The sequence below is a fragment of the Dipodomys spectabilis genome, unplaced genomic scaffold (assembly GCF_019054845.1).
Source record: "Dipodomys spectabilis isolate Male_0828 unplaced genomic scaffold, ASM1905484v1 ptg000054l, whole genome shotgun sequence".
Taxonomy (NCBI): domain Eukaryota; kingdom Metazoa; phylum Chordata; class Mammalia; order Rodentia; family Heteromyidae; genus Dipodomys; species Dipodomys spectabilis.
In genome coordinates, this window is record NW_024870731.1 from 5,172,501 (window position 1) to 5,193,689 (window position 21,189).

The 21,189-nt window shown below is 47.5% G+C and overlaps 2 protein-coding genes across 2 annotated transcripts in view; one reads left to right on the forward strand and one right to left on the reverse strand.

Annotated features, from left to right (window-relative positions):
* The window catches only part of Chdh (choline dehydrogenase), a 29,458-nt gene extending 19,474 nt beyond the window's left edge, over positions 1-9,984 (forward strand). Inside the window, exons 2-8 of the mRNA XM_042679921.1 lie at positions 2,483-3,240; positions 3,796-3,947; positions 5,748-5,877; positions 6,792-6,926; positions 7,648-7,790; positions 8,212-8,314; positions 8,925-9,984. Of these exons, the coding sequence (XP_042535855.1) occupies positions 2,535-3,240; positions 3,796-3,947; positions 5,748-5,877; positions 6,792-6,926; positions 7,648-7,790; positions 8,212-8,314; positions 8,925-9,343 (1,788 nt within the window). The 5' untranslated portion in view covers positions 2,483-2,534 and the 3' untranslated portion in view covers positions 9,344-9,984. The remainder of the gene's footprint in view (positions 1-2,482; positions 3,241-3,795; positions 3,948-5,747; positions 5,878-6,791; positions 6,927-7,647; positions 7,791-8,211; positions 8,315-8,924) is intronic.
* A 2,994-nt stretch (positions 9,985-12,978) lies between these two features.
* Cacna1d (calcium voltage-gated channel subunit alpha1 D) overlaps positions 12,979-21,189 on the reverse strand; it is a 349,086-nt gene continuing 340,875 nt past the window's right edge. The window contains exons 44-46 of the mRNA XM_042680100.1: positions 19,606-19,727; positions 16,330-16,650; positions 12,979-15,840 (exon numbers count right to left, since the gene is read on the reverse strand). Of these exons, the coding sequence (XP_042536034.1) occupies positions 15,547-15,840; positions 16,330-16,650; positions 19,606-19,727 (737 nt within the window). The 3' untranslated portion in view covers positions 12,979-15,546. The remainder of the gene's footprint in view (positions 15,841-16,329; positions 16,651-19,605; positions 19,728-21,189) is intronic.

Below are 21,189 nucleotides of genomic sequence, written 5' to 3' on the forward strand. Positions count from 1 at the left end.
TGTGTGTGTGTGTGTGTGTGTGTAGTGGTTATAGCACCTTTTGTTGACTATTTTTGCTACATTGTGTTGTTTTTACTCGTTGGTCAACAATCATTGACTATGTTTTTGTATGTTTATTATTTCTGGGCTTTCTATTCTATTACTGTATCTGTCTGTTCGTCTACCAATACTAAACTATCTTACTGGAGCTTCATAGTAAGTTTTAAATTCTGGTAGTCTCAGTCTATTTACCTATATTGTGGAATAATCATGGACTCAATATTATCAGATGGCAGTTCTTTGCAACTTAACAAATTCTATACAATCCAAATAAAAACCACAGCAAGCGATCTTATGGGCCATCTATAAATTGGTCCAATATTAATATACAGAGGCAAAAGACCCAATAGCAAATAGAATACTCAAAGAGAAAAAAAATAGGTAAGCAGACTGAGACTACCAGAATTTAAAACTTACTATGAAGCTCCAGTAAGATAGTTTACTATTGGTAGATGAACAGACAGATATAGTAATAGAATAGAAAGCCCAGAAATAATAAACATACAAAAACATAGTCAATGATTGTTGACCAACGAGTAAAGACAACACAATGTAGCAAAAATAGTCAACAAAAGGTGCTATAACCACTACACACACACACACACACACAGAAGTGGTTGTGGTTCCAGGTTAGATACTAGCCTGGAACAAAACAATAAAACAAGCACTGAGTTCAAGCCCCAGAACTGGCATAAACAAATACATACATAGATAAATAAATAAATATTTTTAAAAAACTAAGCCACTGCTTGGAATTAAATATTTGCAGAAGACATATGTGATAAAACAGTTATCCAAAATATACAGATATACTCTTAAATCACAGTGACAGACAGACAGGCTTGAGATCTGAGTATCGCACTTCAAAGCCACCCCATGCAGGAAAGTCTACGAGACTCTAATAAACCACGAAAACCTTAAGTGGCACTGTGGTTCAAGTGGTAGAGCACTAGCCTTGAGCTGAAGATCTGTGGGACAGTGCTCAGGCCCAGAGTTCAAACCCATGACCAACAACAACAACAAAAAGCATTGTGCACCACTTTCTTTGCTTTAAGCTTCAGTCCCTCACTAAGCTATGATAAATAATTTTAAAAAAAGAAAAAGAGGCAAAAAGGTAGTTCCTTCTGACCTTGTCCACTTGCCCAAGCCTTTTACTAATAGTGTTGTTTGTTTGGTTTGTTTTTTAGTGGTAGTAGGGGTTGATCTCAGGGTCTCCTGCTTGTTAGATAGGTACTCTATCACTTCAGTCATACCTTCAGCCCGTTTGCCTTTATTTTTCAAATAAGGTCTTACATTTATGCCAGGCTGGTCTGGATCAGTATCTTTTTATTTTCACTTCTTGCATAGCTAGGATGACAGGTGTGCCACCACCATGCTCAGCTGTTAGTTGAGATGGGATTTTGTAAACTTTTTGCCTGGGCTGACCTCAAACCTCAATCCTCCCTATCTCTGACTTCCCAATAGCTAGGATTACAGGTATAAAGTTCCTTGCCTGGCCTACTATTCCAATGTTTGTCTATGAATTCCTGGACTATTCCAATGTTTGTCTCTGAATTCTGGCTGTTGTTTTCATGCCTCATTTTCCCTGATCTGTCCCACTGCACCTTCAATGAAGATTTTGATAGCATTCACCCTGGAACACTGTGAGATTGATTTGAACACTGTTGGAAGACCCAATAAAAACAAGGATACAGGTTGACTCATTGTAACAATAAGATGTACTCCTACTTTACAACTTTGGTGGGGGGTGGGGAGGAGTTGGGGAGGTGGGGAGGGAAGGGATAGTAGGGAAAAACAAAGGAGTGGGTAACAATGCTCGATAGGAAATGTACCATTACCTTACTCATGTAACTGTAACCCCTCTGTACAGTATCTTTACAAAAAAAGCGCCATTAGTATTTCCCAACTTCACCACTCTACAGAGTGATCTTTGAAGAGTGTGGCTCTGTCGCTGTCCCCTGTCTAAGATCCTCTCTGGTGCATTCAGAGATCCCTCAGGTCAAATGCAATGAGCTCCACAGTCTAGGCCCCTCACCCTAACTCCTTTAGACCATATGATTTGAGAGTCAGGTGTAAATACTCCAGTGCAGAGCAAATACCCTATTGTCTTTATTTGGAAAACCCTCCCTGCCTTCCCTCCCCTCCTCCCCACCCCCCTCTCCCTCCCCCTTCTTCCACCCTCTTCCCAGCTAGACTTCCAGCCCCACTGGGGTCATGCATATTCCCTTCTGGGAACACCTCCTCCTGGCCAAAACTAGCCCAGGAAGGGTGCTGGCTCTGATAACACAGTCCTGAAAATCCAGCCCTTCCTTTACTTCCCTAGGGCTGTGACTTGGGCCTGGCTGCCCCATCCCAGCTGGGGGGGCCCTTGGTGGTCTGCATTAGGCATGTGTATGAGCTGATTCTTAAAGTGTCCTTCTCCTCTTTTTTTTTCCTGTTCCAGGCAACGCTAGCCATCTTCGCCCTAGGTGGAGAGGAAGGCTTGGGCAGGAAGCATGTGGCGCGTCCCTAGAGGCTGGAGGCGAGCGCGCGTGGGCCCGCGTGGAGCCCCGGCCTGGACAGGGCTGCGCCCGCCTGCAGGTAGCCGGGCAGTGGCCAGTGCGGGCGCCCGGGCCGAGTTCAGCTACGTGGTGGTGGGTGCGGGCTCCGCGGGCTGCGTGCTGGCCAGCCGGCTCACCGAGGACCCGGGCCACAGCTTGCTGCTGCTGGAGGCCGGGCCCAAGGACGTGCTGGCGGGCAGCAAGCGGCTGCTGTGGAAGATCCACATGCCCGCGGCGCTCGTGTCCAACCTGTGCGACGACAGGTACAACTGGTACTACCACACCGAGGCGCAGCCGGGCCTGGGCGGCCGCGTGCTGTACTGGCCGCGGGGCCGGGTCTGGGGGGGCTCCTCGTCGCTCAACGCCATGGTCTACATCCGCGGCCACGCCGAGGACTACGAGCGCTGGCACCAGCAGGGCGCCGAGGGCTGGGACTACGCGCACTGCCTGCCCTACTTCCGCAAGGCGCAGGGCCACGAGCTGGGGGCCAGCCAGTACCGCGGCGGCCAGGGGCCGCTGCGCGTGTCCCGGGCCAGGACCCGGCACCCGCTGCACCAGGCCTTCCTGCAGGCCACCCAGCAGGCCGGCTACCCCTTCACCGACGACATGAACGGCTTCCAGCAGGAGGGCTTCGGCTGGATGGACATGACCATTCACGAAGGTAGCACCCTCTTCCCCCCCCAACAGCGACCCAGCACCACCCTTCCAGCACCACCCCTAGACGCCAGTGGCACCCTGGGTGCAGCCTCCCTGGGTCCTGTTGGTATGGGCTATGGAGAACAAAGAGTCCTCTAGAAACCTGCAGTTGGGAAGAGCGGGTAGCCAGGAGCCCGGGGCCCTCCAGGCCCATCATCCTGGCTCCTTCACGCACGTTGGTCATGACTTTCCTTTATAGGCCCAGAGCGCCGTGCAGGACCGTGTTTGCAGCAGGGCAGGACTGACCAGGGCCCGGCCGTCTCCTTAGGGTTCTCGCTCCTTCTGTCTGCTCCCAGTGTTGTCATCCTGTCAGGGTAGAGGGTGGTTTGCCACCTGGGGAGCTGGGTAGAAGATGGCTTCTGGAAGGCAGGATCTTTCGGTTTCAGTCTTACCATGAAGGCAGGCCTTGCAGCTAGAGACAGGGCCAATTTGCTCTTTCTCTAGTTCCCTTCTCCTGTTTAGGAGCAGGGAAAGGCCTGGCAAAGGCCAGAGCTACGCCTGTTCTTGTTCTATCCTGCAGGTAAGCGCTGGAGCACCGCCTGTGCCTATCTACACCCGGCACTGAGCCGCCCCAACCTCAGAGCTGAGGTCCAGACTCTGGTGAGCAGGGTGCTGTTTGAGGGCACCCGGGCAGTGGGTGTGGAATACTTCAAGAACGGCCAGAGCCACAGGGTGAGTGAACTCCAGCAGGGGCCAGGCAGCAGTTCAGAGGGCAGTCAGGGTAGACAGTGACCCCTGAGGTCGGGTCCTCCTCCCCAGCTGTAAGCTGTGCTGAGTGAGCAGCTGCAGTGGCAAGTGAATTGTCCCTGGAGAAAGTGAAGGAATCTCCCAGTCCTGCCACCTACCAAGACCCCACGGCATCCTGGAGTGAGTGCCCCATGAACCTCTCTTACCACTCTCAGGGCAGGGCAGCCCCCAGTACCTTCTACACAGTTGAGGGTGTTGACCTGCCGGGCGATCAGTTTACCCTGGAGTTTTTAAAACCCTTGATCATTGGCATTCTGTATGGTTGTTTTCTCTGCCCAGTAGCCCACCAGAGGTAGCTTTGCTCAGCTTCTTTTAAGCCTCTTGAGTGTCTGACATCATTGTTCTTTTTTGAGAACTGCCCTTCCTCTTTTTTCCTACTCATTTTTTATTAGCACATTGTGTGTGTGTGTTCGTGTGTTCGTTCCAATACTAAGGGCTTGAATTCAGGGCCTGGGCACCCTTCCTTAGCTTTTCTCACAAGGCTGGTGCTCTACCACTTGAGCCACAGCTCCACTGCTGACTTGCGGGGGTGGGGGGGTTGATTCTTAGGAACTTTCCTGCCTAGGCTGGTTTTTAGTTTTTTGAAGAACTTCCATACTGATTTCCATTGTGGAAAGTTATATTCCCACCATTTTATCCTTCATCCTCAAGAGCATTTGCTGTTCTTTGGTTAGATGATGATAGCCATTCTAGTTATCTGGGGTGAGCTGCAATCAGTGTGGTTTTTATTTGCATTTCCTTTATGGCTAAAGATGGTAAACATTTTTTCATGTCTTTATTGGCTATTTATACTTAATTTGAGAACTGTTTGTTCAGTAATTTACCCATTTATTGAGTGGATGATTTGTTCTTTAGTATTTAATAGTTTGAGTTATTTATATATTCTGGATGTTAATCTTCTATTGGATGAATAGCTGGCAAAGAGTTTCTCATATCCTATTGATAGTCTCTTCGCTTTAGTGACTGGCTCTTTTGCTGTACCAGAGCTTTTTAGTTTGATGCAACTCAATTTGCCAATTTTCATTATTATTTTCTAAGCTATTGAGTCCTATTCAGAAAGTCATTACCTATACCTATATCTTCCAGTGTTTTTCTCCAGTAATTTTTTTTTTTGTAGGGTGAGAGATAGGGGATCTAGTTTTTCAGTCTTCTACATGTGAATATCCAGCTTTCCCAGCACCATTTTTTTTTTTCTCCAGTATGTGTCTGGTAGTGGCAAAGATACCAGGGATTTATTTCTGGGTCTTCTAATTCTGTTCTATTGGGCCACATATTGGTTTTTGTGGTGGTACCAGTCTGTTTTTGTTACTATGGATCCATAGTATAATCTGAAAGCATTGCTCTTTTTGCTCAGGATTTCTTTGGCTATTCAGGGAATTTTAGGATTGTTTTTGTCTGTCATTGTCATTAAACTTTTGATGAGGACTGCACTGAATGTGTAGCCGTCTCCCCATTACTGTCTGGCTGTTGGGCCACACCTGATTTTCACACACCAGGATTGCATATGCAGGTTGCTTTCAGAGAGCAGCCTAGCAAGATTTATCTATCTTTCTCTTGAGTCTGTGAGCAGGCTCTCAATGGTGGTAGCAGTGTTCCTGGCCTACCATGTGGGTACAGCATCCCAAGGCCATGTTCTTATGGTGCTGGCTGGAGTTGAGTGCTGGTCCATGAATTAAGCAGAACTGGCCCTTCAGGAAGTGTGAGCAGCACCCCCCTGTCTTTCAGGCTTATGCCAGCAAGGAAGTGATTCTGAGTGGGGGTGCCATCAACTCTCCACAGCTGCTAATGCTCTCAGGAGTTGGGAATGGAGATGACCTCAAGAAACTGGGCATCCCTGTGGTGTGCCACCTGCCTGGTGAGTCCCTCCCTCACTGCGACCTTATTAGTTTCAATGCTGTGTAGAAACAATGGCTCGTTGAATTATCATGAAGGGACAAGAAGCAGTTCCTTGGAACTGTCATCCTTCCCATGAGCCCAACGGTCCTCTGACTTAAGTAGACACTTACCCTAGACTCCAGGCTGCCTGGCAGCCTCACCCAAGTGGAGGAAAGCATCCCATAGCAGGAGCAGGACTAGACTCATCACCAAGGCATCTCTGTGACCAGAGAGCTTCACTCCCAGAACTTTCCAGCTACCCCAAGCATGAATGAGGCCAACTCAGGGCTCCAAAGCCTGCTCTCATTGTGAAGATCTGAACTTCATTTCATAAACTATGATGCCCTGGAGGCGCTGTCTTACTCTTCTGTGCTCAGAGGGCTGGCTGTCCTATGTTGGCTTTACCATGAGTGCCTGTGGAAGTGCGGGTGTGTGACTGTGACCAGCCAAGCATGCCCCTGAGCTTGGATGAGATTCCACAGGGTTTGCACAACATGCCGGGGTGGCTTCCTTCTTCTGAAGGTCCCCTGAAGAGGGGCAGGACTACTGTTGGCCAACAATCATGCAGTGGCCATTCACCAAGTGATGTCTACTGTGGGCATAGACTGCCTTCGGGAGGGAACTACTGAATGGATCTGGCCAAGGGCACCTGGGTGGCGGTTCTAGAAGGTGTGACAGAGTTAGATGGCTTTGGCAGCATTTGAAGGAAGACCAGACCTGACTACAAGTGCAGGAATGGTGGTAACTTTTAAGCTGAGACCCAAAAAAATAAGCAGGAAGTGGCTTAGCAGGTGAGTGGTCGAGGGGCATTAAGAAGCCAGCTAAGGAAGTGGAGCTGTGGCACCTTCCCTGGGGAGGGCAGCATTTTTTCCTGACAACTCCCTCTCATGTCAGGAGTTGGCCAAAACCTGCAAGACCATCTGGAGATATACGTCCAGCAGGCATGCACCCGCCCCATCACCCTGCACTCATCTCAGAAGCTCCTGCGGAAGGTCCGCATCGGTCTGGAGTGGTTGTGGAGGTTCACAGGTAGGCATGCGCCTCTGGGATCTTGGAGGAAATGATCTGTGGGCATTGTGGTCTTCTTGCTGAGGAACTGAGCAATGGCTTTGGCCTCAGGTAGCTGGGTACAAAGCTGAACCCTAAGCCGTCTTACCATCCACAAAGTAAGGACACGAAGGTCCCACCTGATAGGCTGGTGTGAAGACTGGAAGCAGTAGCACGTCAAGGGGTTAGCTGTAAGTGTTACCACAGGAGTTGAGTACTGTTCTTCTCCTAAGTAGATAGGGGATGGCCTTAGGCTGGTCCATGAGCCAGGAGAAGAGACCCAGAGGCTACCTTGGTACTAGCTGAAGAATCAGCACCTGGTCTTCAGCAACTGAGTGCCAGCTCTGCCTCTGCCAGGGGACCGACCATTCCTTGAAGACTTCTTCATTCACTAGGAGCAAAAATTTCAAGGTGCTCACACTCTTGCCCCTTGAGCTCAGCGGTGGGAAGGCCACTAGGAACATAGAGCTGGCAAAGCTGATGCTCCCCATTTGGCACATGGGTGACGTTTAAAGCCATAGCACTAAGTGGAGACCACTAGGGGGGAAAGAGGACAGCCATGGACAGGGCTGGGTGCTAGGTCTTAGAATCAAGGCCAGAAAGATGAAAGGGGCTGCCTAAGGTTAAGGATGGACACCAGAAGTAGCCAGCCTACCTGCCATGCCCTGACTGCCTCTTCTGCTTGTCCTCTTCTGATCTTCAGGAGAAGGAGCCACAAACCATCTGGAAACAGGTGGGTTCATTCGAAGCCGGCCTGGGGTTCCCCATCCAGACATCCAGTTTCATTTCCTGCCATCCCAAGTGATTGACCATGGGCGGGTCCCTACCCAGCAGGAGGCTTATCAGGTAAGCAAGAGGCCTCTGCTGTGGATGCTGCCTTTTCTGTCCTTGTGTTGGTGTCTTCCCCACTGTAGCAGGGCCTTCAGTCTCCTGCCCTCCAGTGGCTCAGTGTCTGAGAGGGGAGAAAGGAGAACCTGGCAAGTCGGTCTGTGTGTCACTGCTGAGTTAGGTCCTACCTAAGCAAATGTACAGGGCTGGATTGCCACCCTGAAAGGTTTAGGCAATAGAGTATAAAGCTTGGTGGGAGGAACCATTCATTGACATGGTTTTTAATCACTTGTGTAGATGGGGTAAAATATAGGCACATGCTAAAGTGCATCTGCCCAAAAAGGGATGCAGAGTCCAACCGCATAGGAAAGCCAGGGAGAGAGTTGGAGTTAATAGAGGTCACTATGGATGACATTGTTTTCTCCCTGGATCCTCTTAGGTACATGTGGGTCCCATGCGGGCCACAAGTGTGGGCTGGCTCAAGCTGAGAAGTACAAACCCCCAGGATCATCCTGTGATCCAACCCAACTACTTGTCCACAGGTAATTCCGTGGCTACCTACATCTCCTCTGGGCCTGGACCTGGACTTGGACCTGAATGAAGGAATGGCTTTAGGCTCTATTTCCTAACATGTTACTCTACCCTTGGACACTTGAGTCATCAAAAACAACTTGGAAACTTACTTTGCAAAGCAGATAGAGGCTTGGCTTTCAGAGATGTCTATAGAAGGTGTCAGTGCCAGGCCTGTGCATGCCCCATGGTATCTCCTGGTACTTATTCCAGCATGATCTAGTTTAGAAGCAAGTCATATTTCTGGGCCTGCTTCTTTTCAGGGAGCCGAAAGAACTCCTTGTTGGGCAAGTCTTGCCCCTGATGGAACGGAGCACTCACCTTCCCATGGTGGCAGAGCTTTGGTTCTTATCCTTGTGTTCTAGAGGAGTCAGACTCCTGACTTCATTCAGCCTGGGCCTCACCAACAGACTCTGTTGTCATCTAACCACCAATGGGCAGGTGACAAATACATGGTGGTTCTGTTTTCCATGTCCCTGAACTTTGGCCTCCAGCAACTCGTGGAGCCTCTCCATGCTGTGAATCTTCTAGTAGGCCAGCCTGATAAGAGGAAGGGCCTCACTTGTCTCTTCTTCTCCACAGAAACCGATATTGAAGACTTTCGTCATTGTATAAAGCTGAGCAGAGAAATTTTTGCGCAGGAAGCCCTGGCTCCCTTCCGGGGAGAAGAGATCCAGCCAGGAAGCCATGTCCAGTCAGATAAAGAGATAGATGCCTTTGTGCAGGCGAAAGTTGACAGTGCCTACCATCCCTCATGCACTTGTAAGATGGGTCAGCCTTCCGATCCCACCGCCGTGGTAGATCCACAGACCAGGGTTCTTGGAGTAGAAAACCTCAGGGTCATCGATGCCTCTATCATGCCCAGCATTGTCAGTGGCAACCTGAATGCCCCCACAATCATGATTGCAGAAAAAGCAGCTGACATTATTAAGGGACAGCCTGTACTCTGGGACAAGGATGTCCCTGTCTACAAGCCCAAGACCTTAGCTACCCAGCGCTAAGGCAGCTACTGCCTGACAATGACTAGAGAAGCCAAGAGGACTACCCGGCACAGCCTTTACTCCAAATGCCTTTGCTTCAGACTGTCTGGAATATCAACTCAGGGTTATCTGGATCATGTTTTAGGAAGTGAGACCAGGACTGACCAGCACTTTGCTCAGCGTTTCCTCTGTGAGCCCCTCCTCTGCACCTCCTGAGGGGACAGCAAGGGGAAGGGAGCCCAGTAGAAGAGGGTTAACCTTGGCCATGTCCTTGTCTCATGTCCACCTGGCCTTCAATCCGGGGTCCTGCTGCCTTGAACATTTTCTAAAGACAGCCCTTGAGATGGGTCTTTGAGACCACACTGGGTTCCTCACAGAAACGGCATCCTCCTCTCAAGCGGCAAGCTTTATTTAGTCAGGCCAAGAGCCATGCCAGAGTAAGCTTGGTTTGGGCTGCACAATTGCCCCAGGTGGAGGAAATCTGGGCTTTCCTCTCATCTGTCTCTTCATTCACTTTCTCTAAGTGAGCCTGGTACAGGGGCTCTGTCAGGGGACTGTGGGGTTCTAGTTTTACTTGAGTATCTAAGAGGAGCCTCCTGAACCTGTTCAAGGAGGGCCTCACTAGCAAAGGTTTCATGATTAAACCATTTTAAAACACCAAATCCGGAAGTGGCGCTGTGGCTCAAGTGGTAGAGCACTAGCCTTGAGCTGAAATGCTGAGAGACAGTGCCCAGGCCCAGAGTTCAAGCCCCACAGCTGAAAAAAAAAAAAGAAAAAAGCTCAGGGACAGCACCCAATCCCTGAGTTCAATCCAAAGGACCAGCAATCAATCAATAAAATTTTTTAAAAAGGGCTGGAAATGTGGCTTCGTGGTAGAGTGCTTGCCTAGTATGCATGAAACCCTGGATTCAATTCCTCAGTACCACATAACCAGAAAAAGCCAGAAGTGGTGCTGTGGTTGGTGCTGTGGCAGAGCACTTACCTTGAATACAGAGAGGCTCAAGGATAGTGCCCAGGCCAAGTTCAAACCCCAAGACTGGCAAAACAAACAAAACACAAATCCAAGAGCCAACCCCACATACCAGGTCCCCTCTCCACATGGGGGGCAGCAAGTCCCTCATGACCTTTTCCAGAGGCCCTGGGAAGCAGCCCAGCTGACAGAGCTAGTTTATTCTCTAGACATCCATGGGAACAGACAGGATGGCACTGGTACTGATGGAAAGCAGCAAAATACAACTGACAGCAAAATATATCAATGAAGATTTGAGTTTCCAGGGGGAGAAATCATACAAACAACATTTACAAAAGCTCTTTGATAGGTTACTTTCTTAAGAGTTTGGTAATATAGTAACTTATTTTTAAATGGACACACCTTATCACAATTGTTCTTACAAGAGATTAAAAGTAAAATGAATTTTGGGTTGGGCTTTCTGAAGATGTCCAAACCCACCATCTATAGCAGAGAACTGAAACAAATTGCCACATGTAAACCTATCCCCAGTGCTGGACCCAGAACAAGGTGGGGAGACCACCAAGAACTCTAGGCATCAAAGATGGGGTGGGTTGAGGAAACTTGCAGATGTTGGAGGTTCCATGGCCACAACGGAAATTTCTGAGGAAAACCTTCCAGAAATACTTTATTATGCTTATAAGCATACTAATAAAAGTGTAATAGGAAACTATTACACTTCTTTAAAAACTTTAGGTAGATCTTGTTTTACCTGTATCTTGTTTTTTTCCTGTTCCAAGAGATGGTTAAAAAACAAAATTGTAGGTCTGCCAAGAGTCTTCTAGAGCAGGTCCTCCACCTGGTCCATGGTAACTGGTCACTGCTGTCCATCCTCTAGGTTTTGGAGATACCCTTAGTGGTACAGGAATAATGGAGGGCTTGGGTCCCAGCCACACTGCTCTGAAGACCACATGCCACCCTCCCTCCAGAGGGTGCAGAATCCAGGAAGGGGTAAGAAGTAAGAGGACTGTGGATGGATACAGATGGTGCAGGTGACAGTTCCACCATCTCTAAGTGCTTGGAATCTCAGACTCTGAGGCAATGGCTGATTCAGACCAGCAGTATAACTTAAGATAAACCAACTTAATAATAACCTGCCCACCATGCTGCCTACTTGCAACCAGGCCCGTCTCCCATTTTCATGTACTGAGGCCTGTTCTGCCTTATCAAAGACAGCTGCATAAGGAACTGTTTCAGAAGACAAGAAACAAGCGTCATGTGTGAAGAACTCAAGTCCAGCAGGAAATTGCTGTGGTCTGTATGGGGTTTCTGAATGGCCAGCATGGCTCCTCCCATTTCCAGCTGCAGGCTAAATGACAGATATGAACGTAGGACCCTCACAATGCTAAATGCACACAGGCCAGCTGGAAGTTCCACTGCTGAGTGGGGAGCTTTTCATCCAGGGGGTGAGCACTGTCGGCTGTAGTGCTCATTTGCTCTACAAAGTAGTGTGCAAACTGGATCCACTCACGTTAGTCTCATAGGGAATCAGGTAGACTTCACCTGCTTGGCCCCTTGGCAAAAGCTTGCCCAAAACAAAACTGCTTTGCAAAAACTGGTTGAAAAGGTCAGAAAGTTCTAAATGTGCCCAGAGTCCTGACTTAACCTACAGCATTGAAAAAACCTGTTTACTTGACTGCAGCAGCAGCAGCAGCAGCTGTGCCTGATAGAATAAAGGACAGGCCATGGAGAGGGTCTGGGAGTAACCGCCAGCAAGACCAGAAAGGGTGAGTCCTAGAAGTAGGGGGTGGAGGTACTATCCAGGGGGAAGCTCCTGGAATCATTTCCATAAATTCAAATACGTCTTCTCTCCAACAAAACAATACCCCCTTAGCCCAAAAGTTTTTTCATATTTCCACTGATAAACCAGTATGACAGATCTAATAGAAAGGTTTTGTTTTCAGCCAGATGCTGGTGGCTCATGCCTATAATCCTAGCTACGCAGGAAGCTGAGATCTGAGGATCACAGTTCAAAGCCAGCCTGGCACGAAAGTCCATGAGACTCTTATCTCCAATAAACTACTCAGAAAATCAGAAGTAGTACTGTGGCTCAAGTGGTAGAGCGCTTGCCTTGAGCTGAAGAGCTGAGGGACAGCACCCAGGCTCAGAGTTCAAGCCCCACAACTGACCAAAAAAAAAAAAAGGTTTTTGTTTTTTTTCTAACTTTTTAAAAAATTAGGAAAAAATACATGTCCTGCACATTGGCCCTGGCTGTTCCCTCCAGGATGTCTTCAGACTACTTCACCTGCCTTCTCAGTACCAGAAGAGAGAGACCAAATAACCTTTCAACAAACAACAGCAGGGCTGGAGTCAGTTTTTGAGTTGGGTGGGCCAGAGAGGGAGTTGAGGCTGTACATGTGACATCAGCTTTGTGGTGAACCAGTTTCTACAAGTAAGCTGCGCATCCTAAAAAGAAAAGATGGTAAAGAAATGCAGTTGTGGGGGGGAGATGGGGGAAGGAAGGGATAGTAGGAGAAAAAGGAGGGGGTAACAATGCTCCACAAGAAATGTACTCATTAACTTACTGATGTAACTGCAACCTCTCTGTACAGCATCCTTACAAGAAAATAAAAAAAAATTTAAAATGCAATTGGCAAAGACACTTCAGACTGTGAAAAAGAACACTATTTAAAATAAACCACTCTGGCTTCTTTTAAGAGCAGGACCACCATAACCTTGAGACCTGCTCATCCCAGCCTGCAGCATACTCTGTAATGCAACAGGAAAGGAGACCCTGGCTAAGCAAGGTCCAGCTATCTGAATGGAAACTGACCGCACATTGAACAGAAATGATTCCTAATGAGGTTCTCACTGTTGACTGGCAGTTAACTCATAGTAGCCCTTTCTACCTCAAGGTATATTATAAACACAAGATTAAACCAAATATACTATTTCTGTGGACACAATCATTTGGGGAGTGTAGGGAGGGAAAAGCAAAATAGAGAAAGTCAGTTTTAAAACCTCTTCCTAAAGCAAGGGGAACAAATCATGCTCTACAACTCCAAATTTTTCTTACAAAGAGACATTTAATGTAAGGTGAGAAGTTGAATTAGACTTAAAGCAGACAGATACCCAGAAGTGGCACAGCCTGTAAACCCACCAGTGATTCAGGAATGACTTTAGAAAAGCTCAGTGCCTATCCCAGAACACACAGTGTGGGCTGGTGGGTTTGGCCTGATGATGTTAAGCCACACAGTCCAAGGTAATGTTGATGGTGGATTAGCCCTTTAGGAGAAGCAGTGCTCTCTGCAGCTGAATTAAGTTACCGTGAAGGAGCTGGAGAACAAAAAAGCTACCTGATTACAGAGCTGCCCCAAGAACACCTGCCCCCTGGAAGCTCTCCCTGGCAAAGCCAACTCTGCGAGGAGAGCTCCTGAATACAAGGAAATTATTACACACTTTTATTCTGAAGAACGTTTTAATTTTTTTAAAAAAGGCTTTATGTCAGGAAATAGTCATTTACAAACCTTGAAGTATTTTTGCCTGGATCTGAGTAAGAATGTCTTACGAAGAGGTCTGTGAGGTCTTCATAACAAAGTATTATTTACAAAAAAAAAAAAGCTGACAGGTTGTCTATGTAGTAAAAAAAATTTGAACCCAAGTCATTACCTGTCTTTTTTCATTGCAGGGAATCCCTGTGTGGTAACTTGATGACATCAGTACGATTCTGATAGCAGGAAAGAAAACCTTGACAATCTTAATGAGCCCCAAATGGGAAGCACACAGTTGGAGTAACTGTACTCTTCTAAAAACTTCAGCCCTCATTCAATTGCATATAACAGCTATCATAGGGGACACATAGCACAGCAATGTTTCGTAAAAGGCAACAGAATGATGTGGACAGACCCTGACATTCTAACTTTATGGGTCACCATGATGCTCCCTCCACCCCATCCCAACATCATTTCGTTCTTAGGACAAGCAACACTGCCAGTCCCTGGGGGATGAGCACGAACATGCTTCATTTACCTACATGATTATTTTCACAACAGATGCAGAAACAGCCTGTGTGGACAACTGAGAAAACCAGACTGTGACAATAAGATGCTTGGGGTAAAGAGTAGGCAGCTGGACCTACTCGGTAACTTTTAAAGTAAAAGCAAACCCAGAACAGTTGCAACCCTTAGTGAACAAGAAGGTACAATATAAAAAAATCATAGAACTTTCGTCCAATGAAAAGACTGAAAATAGTCATCTTATATATCTTATGTAAAGATAGGTTTATAGTGACTCAAAATATTTTAGAAAAATTTCTGTAGTGTGTGTTAAGTTCTGTTGAACTCAAAATTTTACCCCCTTGTCCCCCCCCCCACCCCCCCGAGAATTTTCACTAAAGAAGTGAGAATTGGCTCTATTTCTTCTACTTCTGTATAGCCCAAGTAAAAATACCAATCATTTCTAGATTTGGGTGGGAAACTACAATTGTTAGGACCCAGGGATATTGCTGCAGTTCAAATACGGTACGATAATTACAAAATATAGACCATCTCTTTACAAATACAAAGTGTAGTATATTACAAGTCATGTACAGTAAATCTATATTTTAAACAAACTAGCGTATCTAAGTTTACCTGGTTGCGAGTGCATTATTATTCCAGTTTACAGCTGCCCTTAGCGTGACAGTCACAACTGACCATCCAAGTGATGTTCTCTTGTGTAAACTGGCATCACATAACAGAAAACCTTATCTATCAGGTCCTGCTCCCCCTCGAGATGACCACTGGTAGCTGGGTTCCAATACACATTGTATTTCAGAATAGCTTAACGGGAACCAGGAAGCAGTGTTTCAGGGGGAGAGATTTAAAAATAGATATGCTGGGCCTGGTGAGTGTCTGATATGCTATACTGATGACTGAGGTAATGACACAGGTGTGGTCATCGTCATCACCTTTCACCTTCCCCACTGTGCTGACAGGTGCCCTGGGTGGAGGGAGACATGGAGGTGGACTCCTCAGAAGTCCATCTGGACCTTCAGGCAGGGCTGGGCTGCCCTTGCTCACTCATCCTCTGGAGGTGGCTGTGCCTGCTGTCTCCTGCAGCTGGGCCTGAGCACACGTGTGCTCTGCTGGGATCCTGGAAGCCTATTCCTACCAGGTTTATGGCTTCCTGGAGGCATGATCACCCTTGTACGGAAAGCTCATTGAGTATTTCCTCCCAACTAGTGCCTAAACTTTTCCTAACCGCGAGGCACTTTTCCCTAGCCCTTCCTGTGAGGCTACAAGGTGGTGATGCAGATCATTTCATCTGCCAGGTCCTCCTCTTCTTGCCTGGGCTCTGGCTCCTCATCACTGTAGCCGGGACCAAAGTCCTGGAGTTCGTAGTCCTGCCGATGTGCGCCAGGGCCCACATCCCCGTTGGCTCGAGGACACACATTCCCATTGAGCAACGTGCTGGCAGCACTCTCCATCTCATCGATGGTTAGGTCACAGGCATCGGCGATTTCATGTTTTGTGGCTGACACAAATTTTGGGTCCCTTGCGTAGCGTCCCAAGCCTTCTGATATCAGGACCTGCACAGGAAAAAGAATGAATGACATTAACAATAGAAGGCTTGGGGCCTGGTGGGGTGGGGAGGGGGAGGGGGTGGGGTGAACTTAAGTACTCACAGCAGTGTGACTCAGCCCCACTGTACTACTAGACCTCAGACATGACACTAACTGTAAAGGGCCTCAGCTCTGAAAAATGGCACGGACCAAAACGCTCCACACGGTCCAACAGGAGTGAAAAACACCAGCGAATTGTGGCACACATAGGTAATGCCAGCTACTGAGCACAGAATAGCAGTGCAGTTCATTGATTTAGACTAGGTGTGGTGGGCAGTTTTCATTTAGACCCTAAAGACTACTTCTGCTGTGAAGAAGCATCAACCTAAGGCAGCCTGGCTCCAGGGCTCACCCACATCACCATCACGTTTCTCTGCGTGTGGTTGGCCCTCCATTGTTCCACCATGCTGCCCATGGGTCCCCCATCGTCCTCCTGTGGCCAAGAGCCATACTCACCGCCTCCACCAAGCTGTCTGCGCTCCTCTGCTTGTCACTGTTTTTGTTTCTGAAGCTGCTGGGGACAGTCAGGCTGGCTGGAGTGAAAGTCCGATAGGAGATGTCTGGCTCATCTGTGTACCAGGAGCTGCGGTGCAGGGACGGCAGGCTGCCATTGACCTGGTCCAGTGACTCTGACCGATCCACCTGAATCAAGGGTGTGTAGCACGGGGTCCAGTCCTGGTATGGAGGGGTTGCGGGAGGGGTGACCCATGACCGGGTTGAGTGGCTTGGTGAGTACTTCTGGGCTTTACTGGAATCAAGGCCTGCAACTGCCATGATCTAAGGAGAGAGGGGAGAATGGGCAGAATGTGATCCTCAGAGGTCTGGGCCTCAGGCCTCTTTAAACAGACCAATCACTGCATGTGGCTGCTGTTCAGGAGCAGCCTTCACAGTGCTGTTCAGTGAGCTGGCAGGGCAGCGCTGGTTTCCCAACAGACTAGGCTTCCTTTTCCCCTAAAGCCAAAATGCATCTCCTAGAACTGTGTGCATGGAGTTTTCACTGGCTAAATCATGCAGCTGCTTCAGAAGGACGGACAATAAGCAAGCTAGTGTATGAACACACCACCTAGGGTATTCAGTAAGAAATTTCAATAAGGAAGTATGTTCAGGGGAAACATGAGGATTCTAGCTTACGCAGGAAAACAGCTGAATCTTTTTACTTTAGTGCAGAATATCCTGTATTCAAGATGCACTGGGCATGAGCCCTACTTCCCACACTTCCACTATGGCAGATGCACCTCAGGATGCCCACTCTGCAGAGAGGGATGCTGAGGTAAGTCTGTGCCAACAGCTCATAGCCACAGCTAAATAGAAAGTGATGACCATCCCAGGGCAGGGTGGGGGAGGCAGCTGGAACTGGTCTGAGTGGGTGCATGTGCTCCTTAAAGACACATGCCTGCTTGACTCACGGCCTCTGTTAGCCTGGTCCTTCTAAAGGTTTATCTTCCTTTCATGTTGACACACAACCTAAGTACAAATCAACATTAAACTTAGAGGTAGAATTGGTGCCAATTACTCAAGGCTGTTATCCTAGCCACTCAGGAGGCTGAGATCTGAAGACTGAGGTTCAAAGTCATCCCTGGCAGACACATCTGTGAGACATTTCTGTCCAATTACCAGAAAAGGTCAGGACTGGAAGTGTGGTTCAAGTGATAGAATGTCAGCCATGTGTACAAAAGCTGAGTGAAGAGCTTGAGGACATAAGTTTAAACCCTGTACACACACTTTCTCTCTCCCCTCTCTCTCTCCCCCCACCCCTCTCTCTCCAGAAAAGTAAAAACTGGCAGGGAGATCTGACATGGTCATTTATGTTTCTAAGATGCCAGGATTAGAACCTTGCAGGCTCTTGGCTCTGCCAGTTGACTGGATGTGTGCTGATACATGGCATTCTCCTTGACCATGCACCCCAACCCAGCATACACAGACAGACAACATTTCTGATCAGATAATCAGTTAATATATTTGTATACACTTGCATACCACCTAATATATCAACTGAAACATGGTAGATTCAAGAGAGAACACAAATAGTACAATTCCTTAGAAAGGCAAAGGCAGAGTTCAACAAAATGAACATCAGGAAATGGGCACTTGAAAGGGGTGGGGTAGGGGCACTGGGAGAGGGGCAGACAAATGAAGAGGGGGTGAGGAGAATGCAGTAAGAATTTAATGTTTTGCAATCTAAGCATTCACACAGTGAGACCAAAGAAGGACGTCCTTAGGAGAGGATTGGAGGGCTCAATAGCTATGTGCATCAATAATCATATAAAATAATAATCATATAAATGATGATTATTGAGACAAACTCTAAGAAATGGAAGGGGTTTTGAATTATACTGTTTGCAGTTCTTTTTTCTTTTCTTCCTTCCTTTTTTCTGTTTTCCTTTTTCCTTTTCCCTCTGACGCTTTTATTTTAAATTGCTGTACCCCTTGTCTTGTATATAAAATTATCTGAGTTGGGGAGTGGAAGGGGAAGCACAGGTACAATATGACAAAGGGTGAAGCAATTCATCAATGAAACACTAGACACTATGTTGGAAATGAACAAATGAACTGTATAATTTTGAGGGATGGGAAACTGGAAGGAGAAACACTGGAAGAGAATGAGGGAAAGGGTGACACTGTACAAAAGGAAATCTACTCACTACCTGAATCATGAATGGTAACCCCTCTGTACATCAATGAAATTTAAAAAATAAAAAATTTAATGTTTATCCTACAAAATTAAAAACAAGGGGCAGGTTGGGAGGGATGGGTGAGAATATTGAAAAGGGACACTGATCAAGATGCACTGTACTCATAAACTGTTTTAAATGGCATCTCCTTTGTACAAGTACTTATCCTAAATTTTTTAAAGATTTTTTTTATTAATAAGTTTTTTATTGTGAAAATACCCTACACAGGGGTTACAATTACGTGGGCAAGGTAATGAGTACATTTTATCAAGCATTGTTGCCTCCTCCTTTGTTTCGCCTTACCATCTCTGCCCTCCCATCCTCCTCCCCTGCCAGAAAAGAACCATATTCTTTTTGTTTGGTTGGTCGGTTGTGGGGATTGAACTCTGTGCATGGGCAGTGTCCCTGAGCTCTTCAGCTCAAGGCAAGTGCTCTACAACTTGAGCTACAGCACCACTTCTGGTTTTCTGGTGGATAAGTGAAAATAAGAGTCTCCTGGACCTTCCTGCTTGGGCTGGCTTTGAACCTCTATCCTCAGATCTAATCCTCCTGAGTAGCTAGGATTACAGGCGTGAGCCACCAGTGACTGGCTAAAAGAACCATATTCTTATTGTTGAGACAGAGCCCTTGGTAAGTGCACTCTGGGTCACAGGCTGCCTCCCACCCAGCTGCCCTCCTTGTGGGCAGATGGCCCCTCTGACTCATTCTAGTCACCACAAGGTCCATCCACAGAGCCTGTAAGCAGTTGACAGAGGAACTTCTTCTCATTCCCAGAACAAAAAAAGCAGCAGTTATTAGGCATCTGGCAAATGGTTCCATTTCCCTGGGGCTTGCAAAATATCAACTCTAGAAAAGTTATGGGGAATAAGAGGTTTAGAAGCTGGCCTTGCTCCCCTCCTGTGGAGCTCTTGAGAAATGAGGGCCAGAAGATATATTTCTGGGGCTGATCCAAGGCCTGAAGCAAACTGGAGGTGAAAGTTCTCTCCTTCCCTCTAGGCGCCAGCAGCCAAGGGATAGGGCACATGCCTGGCAGGATCCAGTCAGAGCCAGGGCAGCTTACCTGCTGCTGCATCAGGTGCAGAGGCAGAGCGGCACGGTGGGGGAGCGCAGGAGACAGCGGAACATCCTCCTGGCTGCTCTGTCTGCGCAGGCACTCGAAGTTGAAGGAGGATCTCCGATGGGCTGAGAAGCGAAAGCACATTGTGCATTGTGAGGAAGCCCTTGGGCACCATCTTAGGAGTCAGTATGTTCAAAAGATGGAATTTCATGAGCTGGGAAGGTGGCTCAGTGGTAGAGTGCTTGCCTTGCATGCCTGAGGCCCTGGGTTCGATTCCTTAGCACCACATAAGAAAAAAGAAAAAAGCCAGAAGTGGCGCTGTGCTAGCCTTCAACTGAAGAGCTGAGGGACAGCGCCCAGGCCCAGAGTTCAGGCTCCACGACTGGACTCCCCCCCCCCCAAAAAAAAAAGATGGAATTTCAGAAGGAATTACATAGTGAGGACCCTCAACTCTGGGAAAGTGTAGGGTGGGGAAAGGACAAAGGAAGTATCTCACCTGAAGGATTTCTGTTTTGACACTACTATCTGTACTCCAGGCCTTGTGTGTGCTTAGCCAGGCACTATACCATTGAGCCATGCTTCCAGGCCCTGTTTTGAATTGATTTTTTTTTAAATTTTTTTTTTTTGGGTCCGGTTGTGGGGCCTGAACTCTGGGCCTGGGCGCTGTCCCTCAGTTCTTCAGCTCAAGGCTAGCGCTCTACCACTTGAGCCACAGCACCACTTCCGGCTTTGTTTTTTCTTTTTGCTTATGTGGTGCTGAGGAATCGAACCCAGGGCCTCAGGCATGCAAGGCAAGTGCTCTACCACTGAGCCACCTTCCCAGCTCCTGAATTGATTATTTTCAAGATAGGGTCTTCATTTCTGCCTAGGCATGTACCTGGACTTCGATTTCACTTCCTATTATAACTAGGATGACAGGCATGTGTCACCATTCCCAGTTTCTTCCACTGAGCTAGAATATTGTGGATTTCTGTTTAGTCTGGTGTGGAACTGATCTCAGCCTTGCACATAGCTGGGATGACAGGGGTGTGCCACCGTACCCAGCTATTGGTTGAAAAGGCCAGACTGGCCTTAAACCACTATTCTCCCAATCGCAGCCTCCTAAGTAGCTGGTGAGTCACTGGTACCCCACTGAGAGATTTTTTTTAAGTGAAGATTAATTACTTTTAAATGTTTGCCTGTTTTCAGATAGCCTATAGGACACTTGATGCTGAGTGTGAATCTGCATTTAGACACATGACAGGGAACAAGGACAAGAGTCACTCTACAATCTGACATTTCCTGACTATATCGTTTTTGCCTTACCCAATCAAGTGTTTCTGGCATTCTGTGCTTATGTTTTTATTTATTTATTTGTTTATTTATTTATTGTTGGTCATGGAGCTGAACTCTGGGCCTAGGCGCTGTCCCTCAGCTCTTCAGCTCAAGGCTAGCCCTCTATCACTTGAGCCACAGTGCCACTTCCAGCCTTTTCTGCTTGTGTGGTGCTGAGGAATTGAACGAGGGCCTCATACATACAAGGCAAGCACTCTACCTCTGAGCCACCTTCCCAGCCCCATGTGCTTATATTTTAAAGGGAGGGATTCT